Genomic DNA, 15484 nt, shown 5'->3' on the forward strand with positions numbered 1-15484 from the left:
TTAGAGTACGGTAAATATAAATGACTTAGTTGGGATGAATACTCAACTCAATTTCTGAAATACATGTATAATTTAATGAAGATTCAAAAGCAAGTAATTAAGACTTTTGCCCTTTTGATTATAGTATGGCTGGCTGGTTGAAGAGAAGTCAGGTTGATGGTTATCTGAAAAGTCACGAGTTTCTTTGTAAACATAATTTCTAATAATCATTGGAAGGGACAAAAATAAAATAATAGAACTATGTATGCTGTCATTAGCCATAGCAAAAACATTCTAATATGATAATTTTCTTTTAGTCATCTAAGCTAAAATAGAATAGAAGAGGTGGTCTACCTGCTTTTCTAGAACACAATGGAAGAACCTGACAGCCTGAGTTCGGTTGTAACTGCTGGTTACTAACTGTAACCACTGATCTTAACAACCCCTGTCCTTCTGTTTGCTCATTGGTAAATTGGAGATAATAATAGTACCCGCTTGTTAGGGCTGCCAAATCCAATAGATACCTCTCTATGCTCATCTTAGTCAACCTGAGAGCAGCATTTGCTAGAGTTGACCTCTTCTTCTTTCTTAAGACACTCTTCTCTCTTAGCTCCTGAGACCCCCAAACTCTAGTTCTTTTCTTCTTCTACCTCTTACTCCTTTTCATTTGCCTTTCTTGGTTGTGCTTTTTCTATCTGATTTCTAAATGTTGGATGCCTGAGGGTACTTTGCGAAACTTCTTTCTATTTACTCCTTTCCAAGGTGATCCATTAGTCCCATGGCTTTAAATATCATCTATATGCCGATGAGTCTTTATATGTCTCTAGTCCTGACCTGTCCAGCTGTGAGGTCCAGATTCGTATGTCAAATTGCCTCCTAGATATTGCTGCTTTAACACATTCCTAACTGGCTCTCCCCACCAAAACCAGCAAACAAAGAAACCTTTTCCCTTTCTCAGTCATCTCCATCTTGGATAAATGACCTTACATCTCTGATTCGTCCTTGATTCTTTTATTTCCTTCACCCCATATATCCAAGCCAGCAGTAAAACTACCTCCAGAATATATTTTGAATCAATCTATTTCTGTCTTCTCTGCCACCATCCTAGTCCAAGCCATCATCATCTCTTGCTACTTTCACAGGCTTCTAACTTGTCCCCTTCCTGTCTTTTCTCTCCATAGCTGCTAGAATGGTTTTTTAAAAAAGCAAAAATCAAATCATGTCACTTCTCTGTTTAAGATCCACTGGTGGCTTCCCACTGCACATAAAATAAAGTCGAAATCTCCTTTCCATAGCTTACACGTCTGGGCTCAGTTTCCATAGCTTGGAAATTTGGATAGTTGTGACTTTAACTAGAGTAAAAGCTCCTAGAGGACACAGGTTTTTATCTGCTTGTTCATTGCGTTTTCCCAGTGCCTAGACCAGTGTGTATACAGAATGGGCACTTAATAAGTATTGTTGAATGAATAAACATATTCAGATTATGTGGGCCCCCAAAAGCCTATCTTCTTCACTCTTTCAGAGCGGCATATTATAGCTTAGTATTTTCTGCATTATATAGAAAGTCCAGCAAAGGCTTCTGATATATAGTATCTCCGTTCTTTTCCCTTCTTGCCTTCTACACATATCCCCCCCCGCTTTTGTTCTTCAGATCTGAGGATATGTTTGGGTCATTAAGAGAGGATAGATGAGTAAGCAGGACAGGAAACAGAATAGAAATTGAAAAGGAACCCTGAGAATAGTAGCAAGAACATTTTAAAATAAGCATTTTACTATAGAGATATTGGAATACTTGCAGAAATAGTTGAGTAGTATAATGAATTCTTATCTCTTCATCACCCAGTTTCAACAGTTATCAACTCATGACCGTTCTTTGAACCACCAGCGTTTAAATTGGAAATTACCTGTGGTAAAGGAATACCTAGTTCATAGAGGTTTGTATCACAGGTAGATTTTACCCTGGGCGTTGTTACTATTTTGTAAACCAACAAAACAGAATAGGTATGATTTTAAGGATATTAGGTTCTGAAATATCTTTTCTGGTTGGCTTTTTGTGAATGCCTGAAATTTCACCATTAGTTCATCTGTAAATTTGCAAATCGTGAATAAGCCTGAGAAGGGAAATACATGAAGCCCATTAGCAGTTATTTATGTCTTAGGGTAAAGTGGTTAATTAGAAGCATGCTTGACTGGTAAGTAACCCAGAGCAGGCTTTGATGGAAGGTACGAAGTCACAGGGACCTGGGGTGGGGTGGCCATATGAAGACAAGGAGTACTGTTCTAGGGGTAGAAGGTGCTGCTCTGCTACTTTCCAGCTTTGCCTAGATGTGGTCCTGGCCTCAAAGCCTATAGAAAAAGAGGTCCCCATTCCAGTTTGGTGATGTTCCTATCATCTGTCACCTGGGTTCCCTTCGGCTGGCTGCAAAGACCTTGTACAAGGCTGCCCTGGAGGTGCTTCCAGCTAACTTGGCTGCTTGTTTGTTTTTAGGTATCTTGCAATATATTCAGAACTCTCCCTCCTAGTGACAGCAATGAATTTGATCCAGAAGAAGATGAACCTACCCTTGAGGCATCGTGGCCACACTTACAGGTACTTTGAACTACCATTTGTTATAAAAGAAAGCTCCATTAACTCGTTAGCTGATTAGCATGGGAATTCCTTGAAGGGCATGTATTCACCAAGACATCAAATTAGTGTACATTAATGGAAAGATAGAGAATACTTTTTATGTTTCTTACTCTTGATAATTAGGATGCCAAAAGAATAAAATAATAAATTTCAGTGTAATACTGTAGTGTGGGCCCTCGCGGGTTGCAGGTCCAGCCAGCAGTTCTTAATCTTTTATTAGAGTTTCTATGTGATCCTGCCTGCTGAAGCCTCAAACAAGAGCAGAACTATTTTCACATTAATATTACTTAGATGTGATTAGGTCACAGAGTACATATCTCATTTTCAGCAGTAAGTACCCTGGGGACTTTGAATTCCTGTCTTTATGATAACCACGAATGCGTTTCTTTAGCCTGGAAAGGCAAAAACAAATTGCTACAGCTATTTCACAGTGTTGTAAGGAAGAACAACAGCTGAGAGAAAGCTTGTGTGAAGGCCGGTTTTTGTTCTCTTACACTGAGAAGGCCATGTTTTCCAGTCATACTCACGTGCCAGGACAGATCAGAGCCATCCCTGCATCTCCTCGCCCAGCACCAGGCCCATCTGTATTGCATTTACTTACCCATTCCCGTCATTTTCCATCCTCCTTTCCTGGCTGCTTTCTTTCAAGGTCAACATTTCTCTAAGGAATGGAACAAGGAAATTTGAATGTAATGAACCCCAAAGCCATCTTTCCACTGAGTCAGAATGTTCTCAGAGGCTGTGTGACAATGAGCAAGGAAGGAAGGGGTGGAAGAGAAGGAATGTGACCTTGTGCGTCTTCACCCGGAGGCAGCAGCTGCTGCATCTTTGTACAGATGTGCTCATAGTTACTAGTTGACTTTCTGAAGAGCAGAACACTGTCCAGCAGGGAGATAAGGCCTAAAGATAATTCTGAGTTTAATTTTTTCTCTACTTCAGAATTTTTGACATAAATTTGCAACTTTCCCTGTCCTGCTTTGGCAACTCAAAGTTCCTACAGATGTACATGTGTGCTATTTCCCCTGGTTATGTAGAGAGCTTTCAGGGGCTCTGTTCTCAATTCTTACCCAGGCATGTTATACATATGTATTCCTACTACCAATGCCAAGATTGAGTAAATGAGTTAAAACACTGTAATTGATTTGCTATCTTAGATGCTTGATTTTTTTTTTTAAGGTGCCAGACATACTATCTGCAATCTAAGAAATTTGCAAAACTATTTGTGCTTTTCATGCTATATCCCAGATTGTGACAAAAATCCAAAAAAGAATTACTCTTTTGAGTGGGTGGACTTCTTATCATGTCTTATTCTTAATGCTTGGCACCAGTTGATAGAAGTGCAGTGTAGTCTAGAAGAAATTTAAAAAACAAAATGAACAAAAAAAGATAATCTCCTCAGGAGAGTTCCACATCTTAACCATGGAAAAGACAGGGAGAGAGACATCTTAAAAGCTTCAACTTGTCTTCTCTACATCCCAGAGAAGAGACAGTAGACCACTCTTGCCATTTGGAAAAGCTTTTTGAATTCTCTAAATCATGATCCCCATAGATGTGAATTTCCCCTAAAGTACAATAAAGTTTAACTCAATATTTCAATTAATCTTTCCGAAGCTTAATGACTCAGTAAAATATAGGACCAAATTAATTCCTAAAGCTATTAAACTAAATTCTGCCACCAAAAATCTCTAGCTTACACTGTGTCATTACTACAGGAACATTAACCATTAGTTCATCTGAAATTCTAAAACCAGAGCAACAGTGAGGAATGGTGATGAGACCCCTACCATTGTAGATATAAAGTCACAAACTGTATTCCAGAATGGGCTGATTTCATCTGTGTAGACATCCTGTTCGAGCCTATAATCCTCTTGTCCCTTCTTTAGTTCAAGGGGAAATACAACTTAACGCTGGATCAGGTAAAGGAACCCTACTCTTAAAATTCACAAATCAGTCTTCATTCATAGTAAAGGTCAAGTCAGTAGGCACACTGTTGCCTTCACCATCTATTGCTTTATGGAAGTCTTTGTACAGGCTCCTGACTTGTCTCAAGAATCCTGGGCTTCCTTTGTGTATTCTGACTCCACAAATTAGTCACCTTTCCATTTTCACTGATAGGCGGTTTTAGTATTGACAAGAGCACTCATTGAACGTTTAAGAAATCTCCTTTTCTGTTCGTGGTAAGTCATACATGTCATAGTGACCCATCACTAAATTGAACACTTTCCTTTTTAGTTGATGCAACAATCTGTTTTTCTTACGAAAACACACTTTACCAAAAAACACTTTTTTCACTTTTTCTTAACTCCAGCATTAGCCGTGCACCTCCTCTTCTGGACCGCATTTTACAAGGAAGCACGGTGTTTTTACCAAATATCTGACAATAGTAGAAAACAGCAAAATTGCATTGAGATGTGGTTGTTGGGTGTTTGGCTGGGCTTATTGCCTAGCCAGATGACTACTCCTGCACACCTCTTCTTTGATTTAAATTTGTGACCCATACAAAATTACTCATTATAACAAATCATGGATCTTTGGGGAAATTTAAAAATAGAAAAAAGTATTAAATCTACAAATTTTTAGTTCAAATGTGTCAAAGGGTTTGCTGTATGAATGTTACTTGATCTCTTCTATTATCTGTATTGGTATCTTTTAAGCTGGTATCCCATAATTACCATGGTTATTCTTTGTGTATTTTCTGAAATTGGGTCTGTATTTCCAGTAGAATGCGATTTGCAGGACTTCCATTTACAATTAAGGGATTGTTTGTAATGCTTTACACTTGAGACTGAAAACAAGAATGCTAAAGTCTTTTTACTCATGTTCCTTGGACAATTCATTTACGTGACCTTTGAAAGTAATTTATCTTCCCCAGTCCTCAGTCTTTCCCTTTAGAAACTCAGGGGAGATTTTTGATTCTGAGGTAAAATCTGTCTCTTAAGTGTAGAGAATATTTATGCTTATTAATAAATGTGTCTGAAGTGTTTCCACCAAACTGTTTTAAACCGTAACTGCTTTCAAGGCATCAGAGGGGAGAGAGCACTTAGCCAATTCCGCTGGAAAACCCTGCCAGCCCACAAGTCAGGCTTGAAAGATGAGAATCTCTCTCCTTTGTGGGAATCAAAAGAGAAATGAAATCCCCTTTTATGAGTTATTTGAATAAGGCTGACATTCTGTTTGTAAAACTAAGAGTTGAAAGATTCGTGTATTGCAAAAAGAACAATTCTTCTAGGAGGTGTTGGGACGCAGACATTATAACTAAAATAATAACTTGACAGCGTTCAGATCATTGGGAAAGAAGTTTTTCTGAATTCAGAAAGTGTCAAAGAGAAAAACATACTTTTATAAAGAAGTAAAATTCTAGTGTGAATACCTAATTCAAGTGTGGAGTTAGCATCTGAAGTCATAGGTCACTATATGATGCATTAAGTCAGTGGTATCTGCAGACCCTTAGGGAGTTCGTGAGACCTGATTTTCAGTGGCCTGCAAGGTCAAAATTAGTTTTACAGTACTACGCTACTTGCTCTTTTCATTGTGCTGACATTTGCACTAATAGTTGTAAAAGCAATGGTAGTTGAAACTGCTGTTGCATTAGCACAAATCAAGGCAGTTGTGCCCAACTGGCCTAGTAGTTGTGTTCTTCACTGTCATGCACTTACAATAAAAACAAAGCCAGTTTCAATTGAGAATGTTCTTGAAGTAGCAGCAAAATTGTTAATTTTATTAAATCTTGACCTTCGAGTATACTTAAAAAATATTCTTCGTGACGCAACGGGCAGTGTGCATAAAGCAGGTCTGCCGCATCCTGAAGTGTAATGGTCGTCTTGTGCTAAAGCACCGGTGTGCTTGTGTGAGCTGTGAGCTAAATCAGCTGTTTTTTCATGAAATATTGTTTTTACTTGAAGGAATGCCTGACAAACTATGGTTGTTCCCACTTGGGTATTTGGTGGATGTTTTCTCTAAAACAAACAAAGAAAATAGTTGTTACCACTGATAAAATTAGAACATTTAAGCACAACTTAGAATTTTGGAAAACTTGTAACTGTCTTGTATCTGTCACCTTGAGCTTTACAACTTCCCAAAGATTAAAGACTTTTTTGATAAAATTGGAGATATTAAAGAATGTGACTTTTTTTTTGATATTGTATAATGAAATGTGTCAACATTTGAAAAATCTGCATAACTCAGTGAACCAATATTTTCTAGTTGGCTAATGAATGATGTTGGGAAACCGTGCATGGGTAAAAATCCATTCAAAGTGCAAGACAGATGATTGGAATTTAGTGTAACAGAGTATGAAACATTCATTGATACAGTTTCAGATTCTACATTGCAACTCATATTTAAGAAATGACTGCGAGTTTTGGTATAGTATCAAAGTAGAATATCCACAATTATGTGAAAAGACGATGAAAAAACTCTCTCTTTTTCATACTACTAGATCTGTGTGAGGCTTGATTTTTCTTTATATACTTCACCCAAAACAGTATATTACAACAGATTGAATACAGAAGCAGATAGGAATCTGTATTCTAATATGTCACTAAAGAGATTTACAAAAATAAAAAACAATACTTTTCTCAATAACTTTGTTGGAAAATAAAGTTATTTTTCACAAAAATATATTATTTATGTTAACAGGTAATGTATTTTATTGTTTCAGAATGAAATAAGTACATATTTTAAGTTTTCTCAGTTTGTATTTGTAATTATTTATATCTCATATAAACAAAAGCTTTTTGGAGTATTCAGTAATTTTTAAGTGTAAAGGAGTGAGACTAAAAAGTTTGAGAATGCTGTGTTAAGCAGTAATGACAATAGTGGTACATGTTAGCCACTGTATAGAGGGCTTTATATATATATATTATCACATTTAATCTTAGGGATTACCATCCCTGTTATACAGTCGAAGAAACAGACGTTTAGAGAAATTAACTTGCCTAGAATTACATAGTTAATAAGAGCCAGAGCTAGGCTTCCAACCCTTCTGTCTGTCTCTTAAAAGTTCTGGATTGTTGTATACTACACCAGGATCTAATGTATACTTTAACATAGATTTATTTTGCAAAGAACATAAACAGTGATCCCCCACTGTTTATCAGGACAGTTATTTGAGGTTGACCCAGCAGATGAGAACACGCTTCCTCTTTGCAGATGAGAATATTCTCCTACACCATAACATATTGCTTAGAGGAGTGTAAATTGCCATAAACTTGCTGAAAGCAAATTTGGCCATAAGTGTTGAAAATTCTGAAATGTTTGGATTTTTTTTTTTTTTTTTTGTGAGGAAGATCAGCCCTGAGCTCACATCCAAGCCAATCCTCCTCTTTTTTGCTGAGGAAGACTGGCCCTGAGCTAACATCCGTGCCCATCTTCCTCCACTTTTTGTGGGACGCCGCCACAGCATGGCCTGACAAGTGGTGCGTCGTGCACGTACAGGATCCGAACCTGGGCCGCCAGCAGCGGAGCACACATACTTAACCACTACGCCACAGGGCTGGCCCCGTTTGGATATTTTTTTTTTTTTTTTTTTTAAGATTTTATTTATTTTATTTTTTCCCCCCAAAGCCCCAGTGGATAGCTGCATGCCGCAGCTGCACATCCTTCTAGCTGCTGCATGCGGGACTCGGCCTCAGGATGAACGGAGAAGTGGTACCTCGATGCGCACCCGGGATCCGAACCCGGGCCACCAGCATGGCAGCGCGTGCACTTAACCACCAAGCCACAGGGCCGGCCCCCGTTTGGATATTTTTTGATCTAACAATTCCACTTTTAGAAATAATTCCTCATGAAATAATTGAGCAAGTGCACACTGATGTATGTTATATGAGGTCCATTGTGGCATAATTTGATAGAGAAGTAATTCAGAAACTACTTAACTAAGTATAGGAAATTAAATTAACTATGAATAATAGAATTATTCATTATGAATTATGTATAATGGACTACTTGTAGATACTAAGAATGATGGCTTAGATTCTGTTGACATAACTGTTCACAATATGTAGTTTAGATGGTAAAAGGAGATGGAAAACTCCTTTTTTACATATAAAATATATTATAGTACATTGATATGTTGTAGAAGTATAGAGGAAAGTCGAGAGGTTTATATATTAAAATGTTAACACTGATTATCTCTGAATGGTGAGATTATAGGGATTTTTATTTGCTTTGTAGCTGTATTTTCAGATTTTTAATTTAAAAAGTTTAAAAAATAGAACAGCAACTGTGAAGCCACAAGAAAGAGTAGTGTAGTTAGTCAATAGTCAATTGGTATTAAAATCCAATTTTCGAAGTCCTGTCAGTTTTAGTGTTACAGGCTTTTTATGCTTTTTGATACTATTCTTAGTGAATTGTAATTTAAAATTAACTGTAATCTGTTTGTTGCAGCTTGTATATGAATTTTTCATACGATTTTTGGAAAGCCAAGAATTCCAACCCAGCATTGCCAAAAAATACATAGATCAGAAATTTGTATTACAGGTAAGCAAACTCTTCTGGTTGTATTTGTTACTCAGTTGATAACACTTTATCTCATTTTCTCTTGATATTTGTTAAAAAATCTTGCAATGACAGTTGTATCACCTTGTAAACAAATATATACACATAAGTCAGTTTCCATTATTGCCCATTAAAAGTAATAGGTACCTCTTTAATTTGTGCTGGAAATTAATTACATTTTAAACAACGAGGAATGCTAATGCCTAAATCCCTGCACTTTTCTTTCCTAAAGTTTTGATTATAAAGGAATTTCATTTATATAACCTTAGTTTGTATGAATCTTTATGTAGCTTGAAAACTTCTATTTGCGTAAGGATTCTTAAGGAACTGTCGCCTAGGTCTGTTAAAACTGAGTAGGCGTGGTCTAGAACATAAGTAACCTTTAATAAATAATCATAGTCTGAGTACTGATGAGCTGTCACAGCTAGGAAATAGCACAGCTTAACCTTTAAAATTCCCCCAAAGGGATTAACTCTCACCTAACTGGAACTTCTCAGGGTATGTGTTTTTCTTGATTTGTCATTTTACATTTAAAACTGTATACCACATCTTCCTTTTTTCCTGGGATCTGGGTACTTTTATGGCACTGAATTTATAGGTAATGTCTCCTTGCTCCTGTTGTTAACAATCAATTAGAAAAATGGGTACTTGAGCCAATTGCTGTATGGACTGTTTTAGCTCCTTTCTAAGCGATTAGCAGGACACCTCATGTAGAAGAGAATAAATATTAATCTCCTAGTGAGCCAATAAGCAGAACTTCAAACTTAAAACATTATTTTGGCACGAAATTGATCTCTTATGCCTTACCTGGATAAAGGTTGATAACCTTCTTTTTTTAAAAAATTTTTATTTATTTATTTTTCCCCCAAAGCCCCAGTAGATAGTTGTATGTCATAGCCGCACATCCTTCTAGTTGCTGTCTGTGGGACAGGGCCTCAGCATGGCCGGAGAAGCAGTGTGTCGGTGCACGCCTGGGATCCGAACCCGGGCCGCCAGTAGCGGAGCGCGCTCACCCAACCGCCAAGCCACGGGGCCGGCCCGATTGATAACCTTCTTGATGACCTCTTTCCCCCTCCTTAATTAAATTAATAAATTTAGAATTCTGGATATGTGAGGTTGAGAGGCTTTGGAAAAGTGAGGTTCGGGATATAGATAGAGAGGTGGATATGTGGATCACTGGATGAATAGGTAGATTGATCCACCACCATATATCAAGGAGGCAAAAATGCGTTTCAGACAAAATGAAAGCAAGACATAACAGGTCTGTGTTTTGTATTGGAAAGTCCTTGCATTTATATAGCACTGTATAGTTGTCAGAGCATCTTTACATTTATTATTTAATTTGATTTGTACAACAGTCTAGAATAGATATGGCTAAGTGTTATGCCCATTTTGTAGATGAATAAACAGAGGTCTAGAAAGATTATCCAGTTTTCCCAAGAACATTTCGTCTTCTGGTTTTTGGTCCGTTATGCCATGATACCTCCTTGTTATTCCCCTCACTATAGCTTGGAATGATTTCAAGGCAGGAGTCGCCCTCACTTCTCAACACTGATGAAATAACAAGGTTCTCTTATATTTCTGGTAAATTAAGGTACCAAGAGGATCAGATAATGATTCTGCAGTAAAGCCTGTGTTTAGTTGACATGGAAACAGTAAATCCTACAATCTTGCCATGAAGCCAGTGCTTTTCTTATAAGAAAAACATGCAGGGCCCAGCTCAGTGTGCTCTCCGTGGGAGATGGGTACTGATGATAATATTAAAAAACATCAGAGAAACCTAGACTTGGAAGGGACGTTTTGGGTTGTATATGCTAGTTCTTTACCTACCTAATCAGTCTCCTTTGAGACCCTGATAAGGGGTGACCTCTGCTTACCTTTTTTCAGTGAGGAAGGGCCGTATACACAGGCAAATTGTTTCCTTTTTGTTAGAAATTCTTTTTTATGTTGATCCTCCCTATACCTTGTATCCTTTGGCCTTATTTCTCCAGAATAGCCTCTCAGTATATCACTAGTCCAGACATAACGTTCCAGGTCTTGGAACACAGCTTTTGTGTTTACCTCTTGGTTCTTTTTCTCTAGAACAGCGGTTGCAACTCTAGTGCTTGTAGGCCCATTTATAGTGAGTCTGGTGGCCGGGGGTCAGACAGTAGGAGGGAGACCGGCTTCTACTGAATGGAGCTGTGGCTACCCCTCTTCCTTCAGTTATTGCCAGGTTGCTTTTTTTTTTTCTCCAAGAGAAACGGAAATCCAGATTTTTATGTGAAATTTTCTGATAGTTCTAAAATCCTGTTCGGGATGCACTAAACCCATCTGCCTTCTGGATCTGGCCTACCAGCTGTCAATATGCGTTCTCTGCTCTAGACTGAGTCCTTTGTTCTCTCAACCCTGTCTCATTTGTCGGTTTTTGAAGTCTTCAGCATGTGTCCGTTTGTCTTCAAGGATGACATCTATGTCTGAACACTGCCCTGAGCCTGGGGAGTCCAGGGCAGCGCTAGGTTCTCCATTCCCTTGTCTGGAGGCTGGGTTTCTTAAAGGGGAAGTCTCACAAGCTCCCCTTTCTGTTCCATGACACTGCTAGCTTAGGTTAAGCGTGTGGTCTTAATGGACTTTTAATTTAGCTTTATGTATGTTGTTGTAAAGCTATGTTTTCCCTTGTTCTTGTTCATTATGCAGTTTGCTTTTTATCGAGGTATAGGATTTGAGATGTATTCATATGGAAGATCATTTCTCCCCGGCCTTTTGAAGTCTTTCTGGATCTTGGTTCTGTTGGTACCTTATTCACTGTGTCTTCCATCTTTATCACATCTGTGACCTTCTTTAATATTGGCCTAGCTATTGGCCTCATCTAAGACATTGATGAAAATTGTTAAATTAGCCAGGACTGAGTATAGAGGCCTGTGGCAAGCCTTTGGCAACTTCCTTTTATTTAAACACAGATTCATTAATCAGCAGTTTTTGAATTTCATCCTTGAATCAGTTAGAAATTTACTTTAGAATGTCATCATTCTTCTTGCATTTTTAAATTTTGTTCAAGGAGAGTGTAGAGACTCTGTCAGATGCCATGGTAAAAGCCAGCACTGCGTGTTTACAGCATCCCCTCATCTATGGGCCTTGGAACTTTGTCATAAAAAGGAATGCCATTCATTTGCCACAGGGCAGTAGTGCTCCTGGGTCTACTGTGTTTACTGGTGATGTGGCCCTAAGTACTCAGAAACCGTGGGATTGGCCGTCTGTCCCGAGTTTTGCCAGAGATAAGAAATAAAGTATAAATAGTGAAGTGCATTTACTGAAACTTTATCTTTTCAGCCCCTGCCTCATTTTTACAACTTTTACCTTCTTTACATTTCCTCTGCTGGGTCTGTTAATGAACTCAACTTGAAGACCAGGGCTCACCCCAGTTCCTGAGTCAGTCATGAAAGGGACAGGCAGGGGATTCTGCTGTTGGCAGAATCAACAGCACCGCTGAGTGGCACTGGAATGTCATTGTGTGACTAACCAGTGCATTAACTCTCGTGTCGGGGATGAGCCCTGGGTACCGGTTAGCTGCCATTTTCCAGAATACCCTGTTTATTCATGTTGGTAACCTATAAAGTTGGCCTCCTTTCCCTTTTCCTGCCCTTTAGTCTGCTGCTGACTCACCTGGGATCCCAGCATCTTCTAGGAGGGGGGCCTCAATCCCCTGCCTCCTTCTCCCAAGCCCCCTTCCTGGGAGGTTGGGTCCTGCCTTGGGACCTGCTTGGGCCTTTTGGAGCTTGAGGCGTTGTTGCTGCGATTCCCCTGTCATCCCCCATCACACCCTACCCCCTCCTGCCGCCGTGCCTTAACTGTCCTTGAGCCGGCAGGCCCTTCACGTGTCTGTACCGGTAGTCTGCTCATTCATTTTTCACACCCTCGCTTTTCCCCCGCTGGTTTCTCCACCCCACAGGCTCCCGTGGTGCCACCTGGTCCTGGTGTGTTTTGTACCTAAACCTGGTTCTCTTATGACATGAGAACCCTCATACTTTTTCCCTTTTGCAAATCAGGATGACATTTACCTCATTCCTTTTCTTTGAGCAGATTTCTTATTCTCTGTGGATTCTCAAAGATCTCAAAAAGAATTTTGGTGATCTCAACTTATAACTTTTTTGTTCAGTTAGACATAATTTATTCTAGCCACAAGATTTAAACTTATTTTCTATAGCAGCTAGCTGTATTCTTTACAGCCCAGTCTGGCTCTCATTCCCCCGTCAGTAAAGACAAAGGCAAAATAAGAATGGAGCTATTGTAACATGAAGTAGTGGACAGAGTTAGAAAGCTCTGGATTTGAATCCTGATTCCCCTATGTACTCTAGGTGTATTGTAGGAGCTGAAAATATGAGCTGTGGGGTAAGAAGAAACTGCATTCAAACCCTGGCTTTTCTCCCTTCTTGCAATGTGGCTTTCAGCAAGTTAATATACTGGTGCCCAAGCTTGAGTTTCCTCATTCATGACGTGGGGATAACAAGATAAATGAGATACTGTTAAGTAAAATAGGATATACCTCAAAATTGACAGCTGTTAAATCCGCTTAATTGAGTTGGCACTATGGATACAAAGACAGGCTCCCTACCTTCAGTCTTATACAGGTACTGAAAACTTAGGCAGATTATTGGCTCTTCTGAGCCTCAGTGTTTTCTTCTGTAAAATGGCAATAACAGTCACCTCTCTTACAACAGTTAGGCTTGTTATGATGATAAAATGATATGACTTGTAAAAATGTCTGCAGGTACCACGTTTGGGGCATAGTAGTTGCTCATTAAATATTAATTCCTCTTTTCATACGTGCCTCATATTATATTCTCTGCCAACATTAGTAAGATGTCTTATTTTTCTTGATTCCAATATTAATTTTAAAATCTCCACCTTTTGAAACAAAATTTAAAAGTTTATATGAAACTTATAATAAAATTTTGCAAAAGAATGCTTGAATAAATTTAGAAGCGTAACATATTCCTGGATGGGAAGACTTGCCATCGTAAAGATATCCATAGACTCTCCAATTTAATTTATACATTTAATGTAATTCTAATTAAAATTTCAGTAGTTTCTTTATTTGAAAACTTCAGAGTTCATGAAATAAAAGAAATTTTTGAAAAAGGATAATGATATGATACTTTGCCTATTAGATATTAAAATGTACTATAAAGGTACATTAATTAAAGCATTGTGGTATGGGTACAGGCAACTAGAACATAATAGAGGCTTGGGTGGACAAAACCCTTCTTACTATGCCATGAAACTCATAAAAAAATATCAATAAATAGATGCACATATATATATATATAAATAAATTGTTGTAATCCTCTGAAGAGGAAATCTGATAGTATTCTATCAACTTAAATTTTGACTAAGCAATTCCAAGAGAAATAGTCGGATATGTACACAAAGGTAAATGTACAAGGATATTGAATGCATCATTGTTAATAATTATCAGAAAATTGGAAACAATTTAAAAGTTCCTCAGTAGGGGTTTGGTTGAATAAACTGTGGACATTGATATAGTGGAATATTCATCAGTTTATAAAAAGAATGAGGTAGAGCTACACATGATCTGTTTTTAAGTAAAACATGCACATTATGGAACAGTATGATTTTCTGAACCTCAGTCTGTTATTTTAGGGAAAACAAATGTTTGTATATACACTAAAAATTTTGGAAGGAGATACACCAAGTTGTTGTTAATTGTCTGGTAGGATGTGATTATGTGTTGTGATGATCTTCACTTGCTAATTTTTATCTTTCTCTATTTTTCCCATTAAAAAATGAACATATAGGGGCCGGCCTGGTGGCGCAGTGGTTAGGTTCGCGCACTCTGCTTCAGCGGCCCAGGGTTCATGGGTTTGGATCCCAGGCACGGACCTGTACACCACTCATCAAGCCCTGCTGTGACAGCGTCCCATATACAAAGTAGAAGAAGATTGGCACAGATGTTAGCTCAGGGCCAATCTTCCTCACCAAAAAAAAAAAATAAATAAATGTAAAAAATGGACGTATGTTATAATCAATAAGAATAGTAAAAAGTATTTCAGTTACAAGTACATTCTCATTTTGTTGCCTTGTGTTTTTCGTAAACCTCAGCTGATGCTGTGCATTAGCGTTCCTATGACTATTTTTGTAAGACTGTGCCATTCTTTTATACTTAACGTTTGCTGTGTTTCCTTCCTTTATCATTTGTATATGTCCTTTTAAAATCTGAAGCTTGATGGAAAGCTTCCTGTGTTGCCTCAAGAGCCTTTTTCAGTGCCTCTCGTTTTAGGTATAAATTAGAGATTAAGTGTACGGACTCGTGTGAATTCAGGCTCTGCCATTTCTTAGTGTGTGATCTTGGGAAAGTTAGATAACTACTCTGTGCCTCAA

The 15484-nt window shown here is 38.2% G+C and overlaps 1 protein-coding gene across 2 annotated transcripts in view; it reads left to right on the forward strand.

Moving 5' to 3' along the window:
• PPP2R5E (protein phosphatase 2 regulatory subunit B'epsilon) overlaps positions 1-15484 on the forward strand; it is a 141601-nt gene that overhangs the window by 97630 nt on the left and 28487 nt on the right. For both annotated transcript variants that reach the window (XM_004426228.3, XM_014784284.2), the window contains exons 4-5: positions 2468-2569; positions 8996-9088. In XM_004426228.3, the coding sequence (XP_004426285.1) occupies positions 2468-2569; positions 8996-9088 (195 nt within the window). The remainder of the gene's footprint in view (positions 1-2467; positions 2570-8995; positions 9089-15484) is intronic.

Source organism: Ceratotherium simum, chromosome 24 (genome assembly GCF_057802395.1).
Source record: "Ceratotherium simum simum isolate JZ-2026a chromosome 24, ASM5780239v1, whole genome shotgun sequence".
NCBI lineage: Eukaryota > Metazoa > Chordata > Mammalia > Perissodactyla > Rhinocerotidae > Ceratotherium > Ceratotherium simum.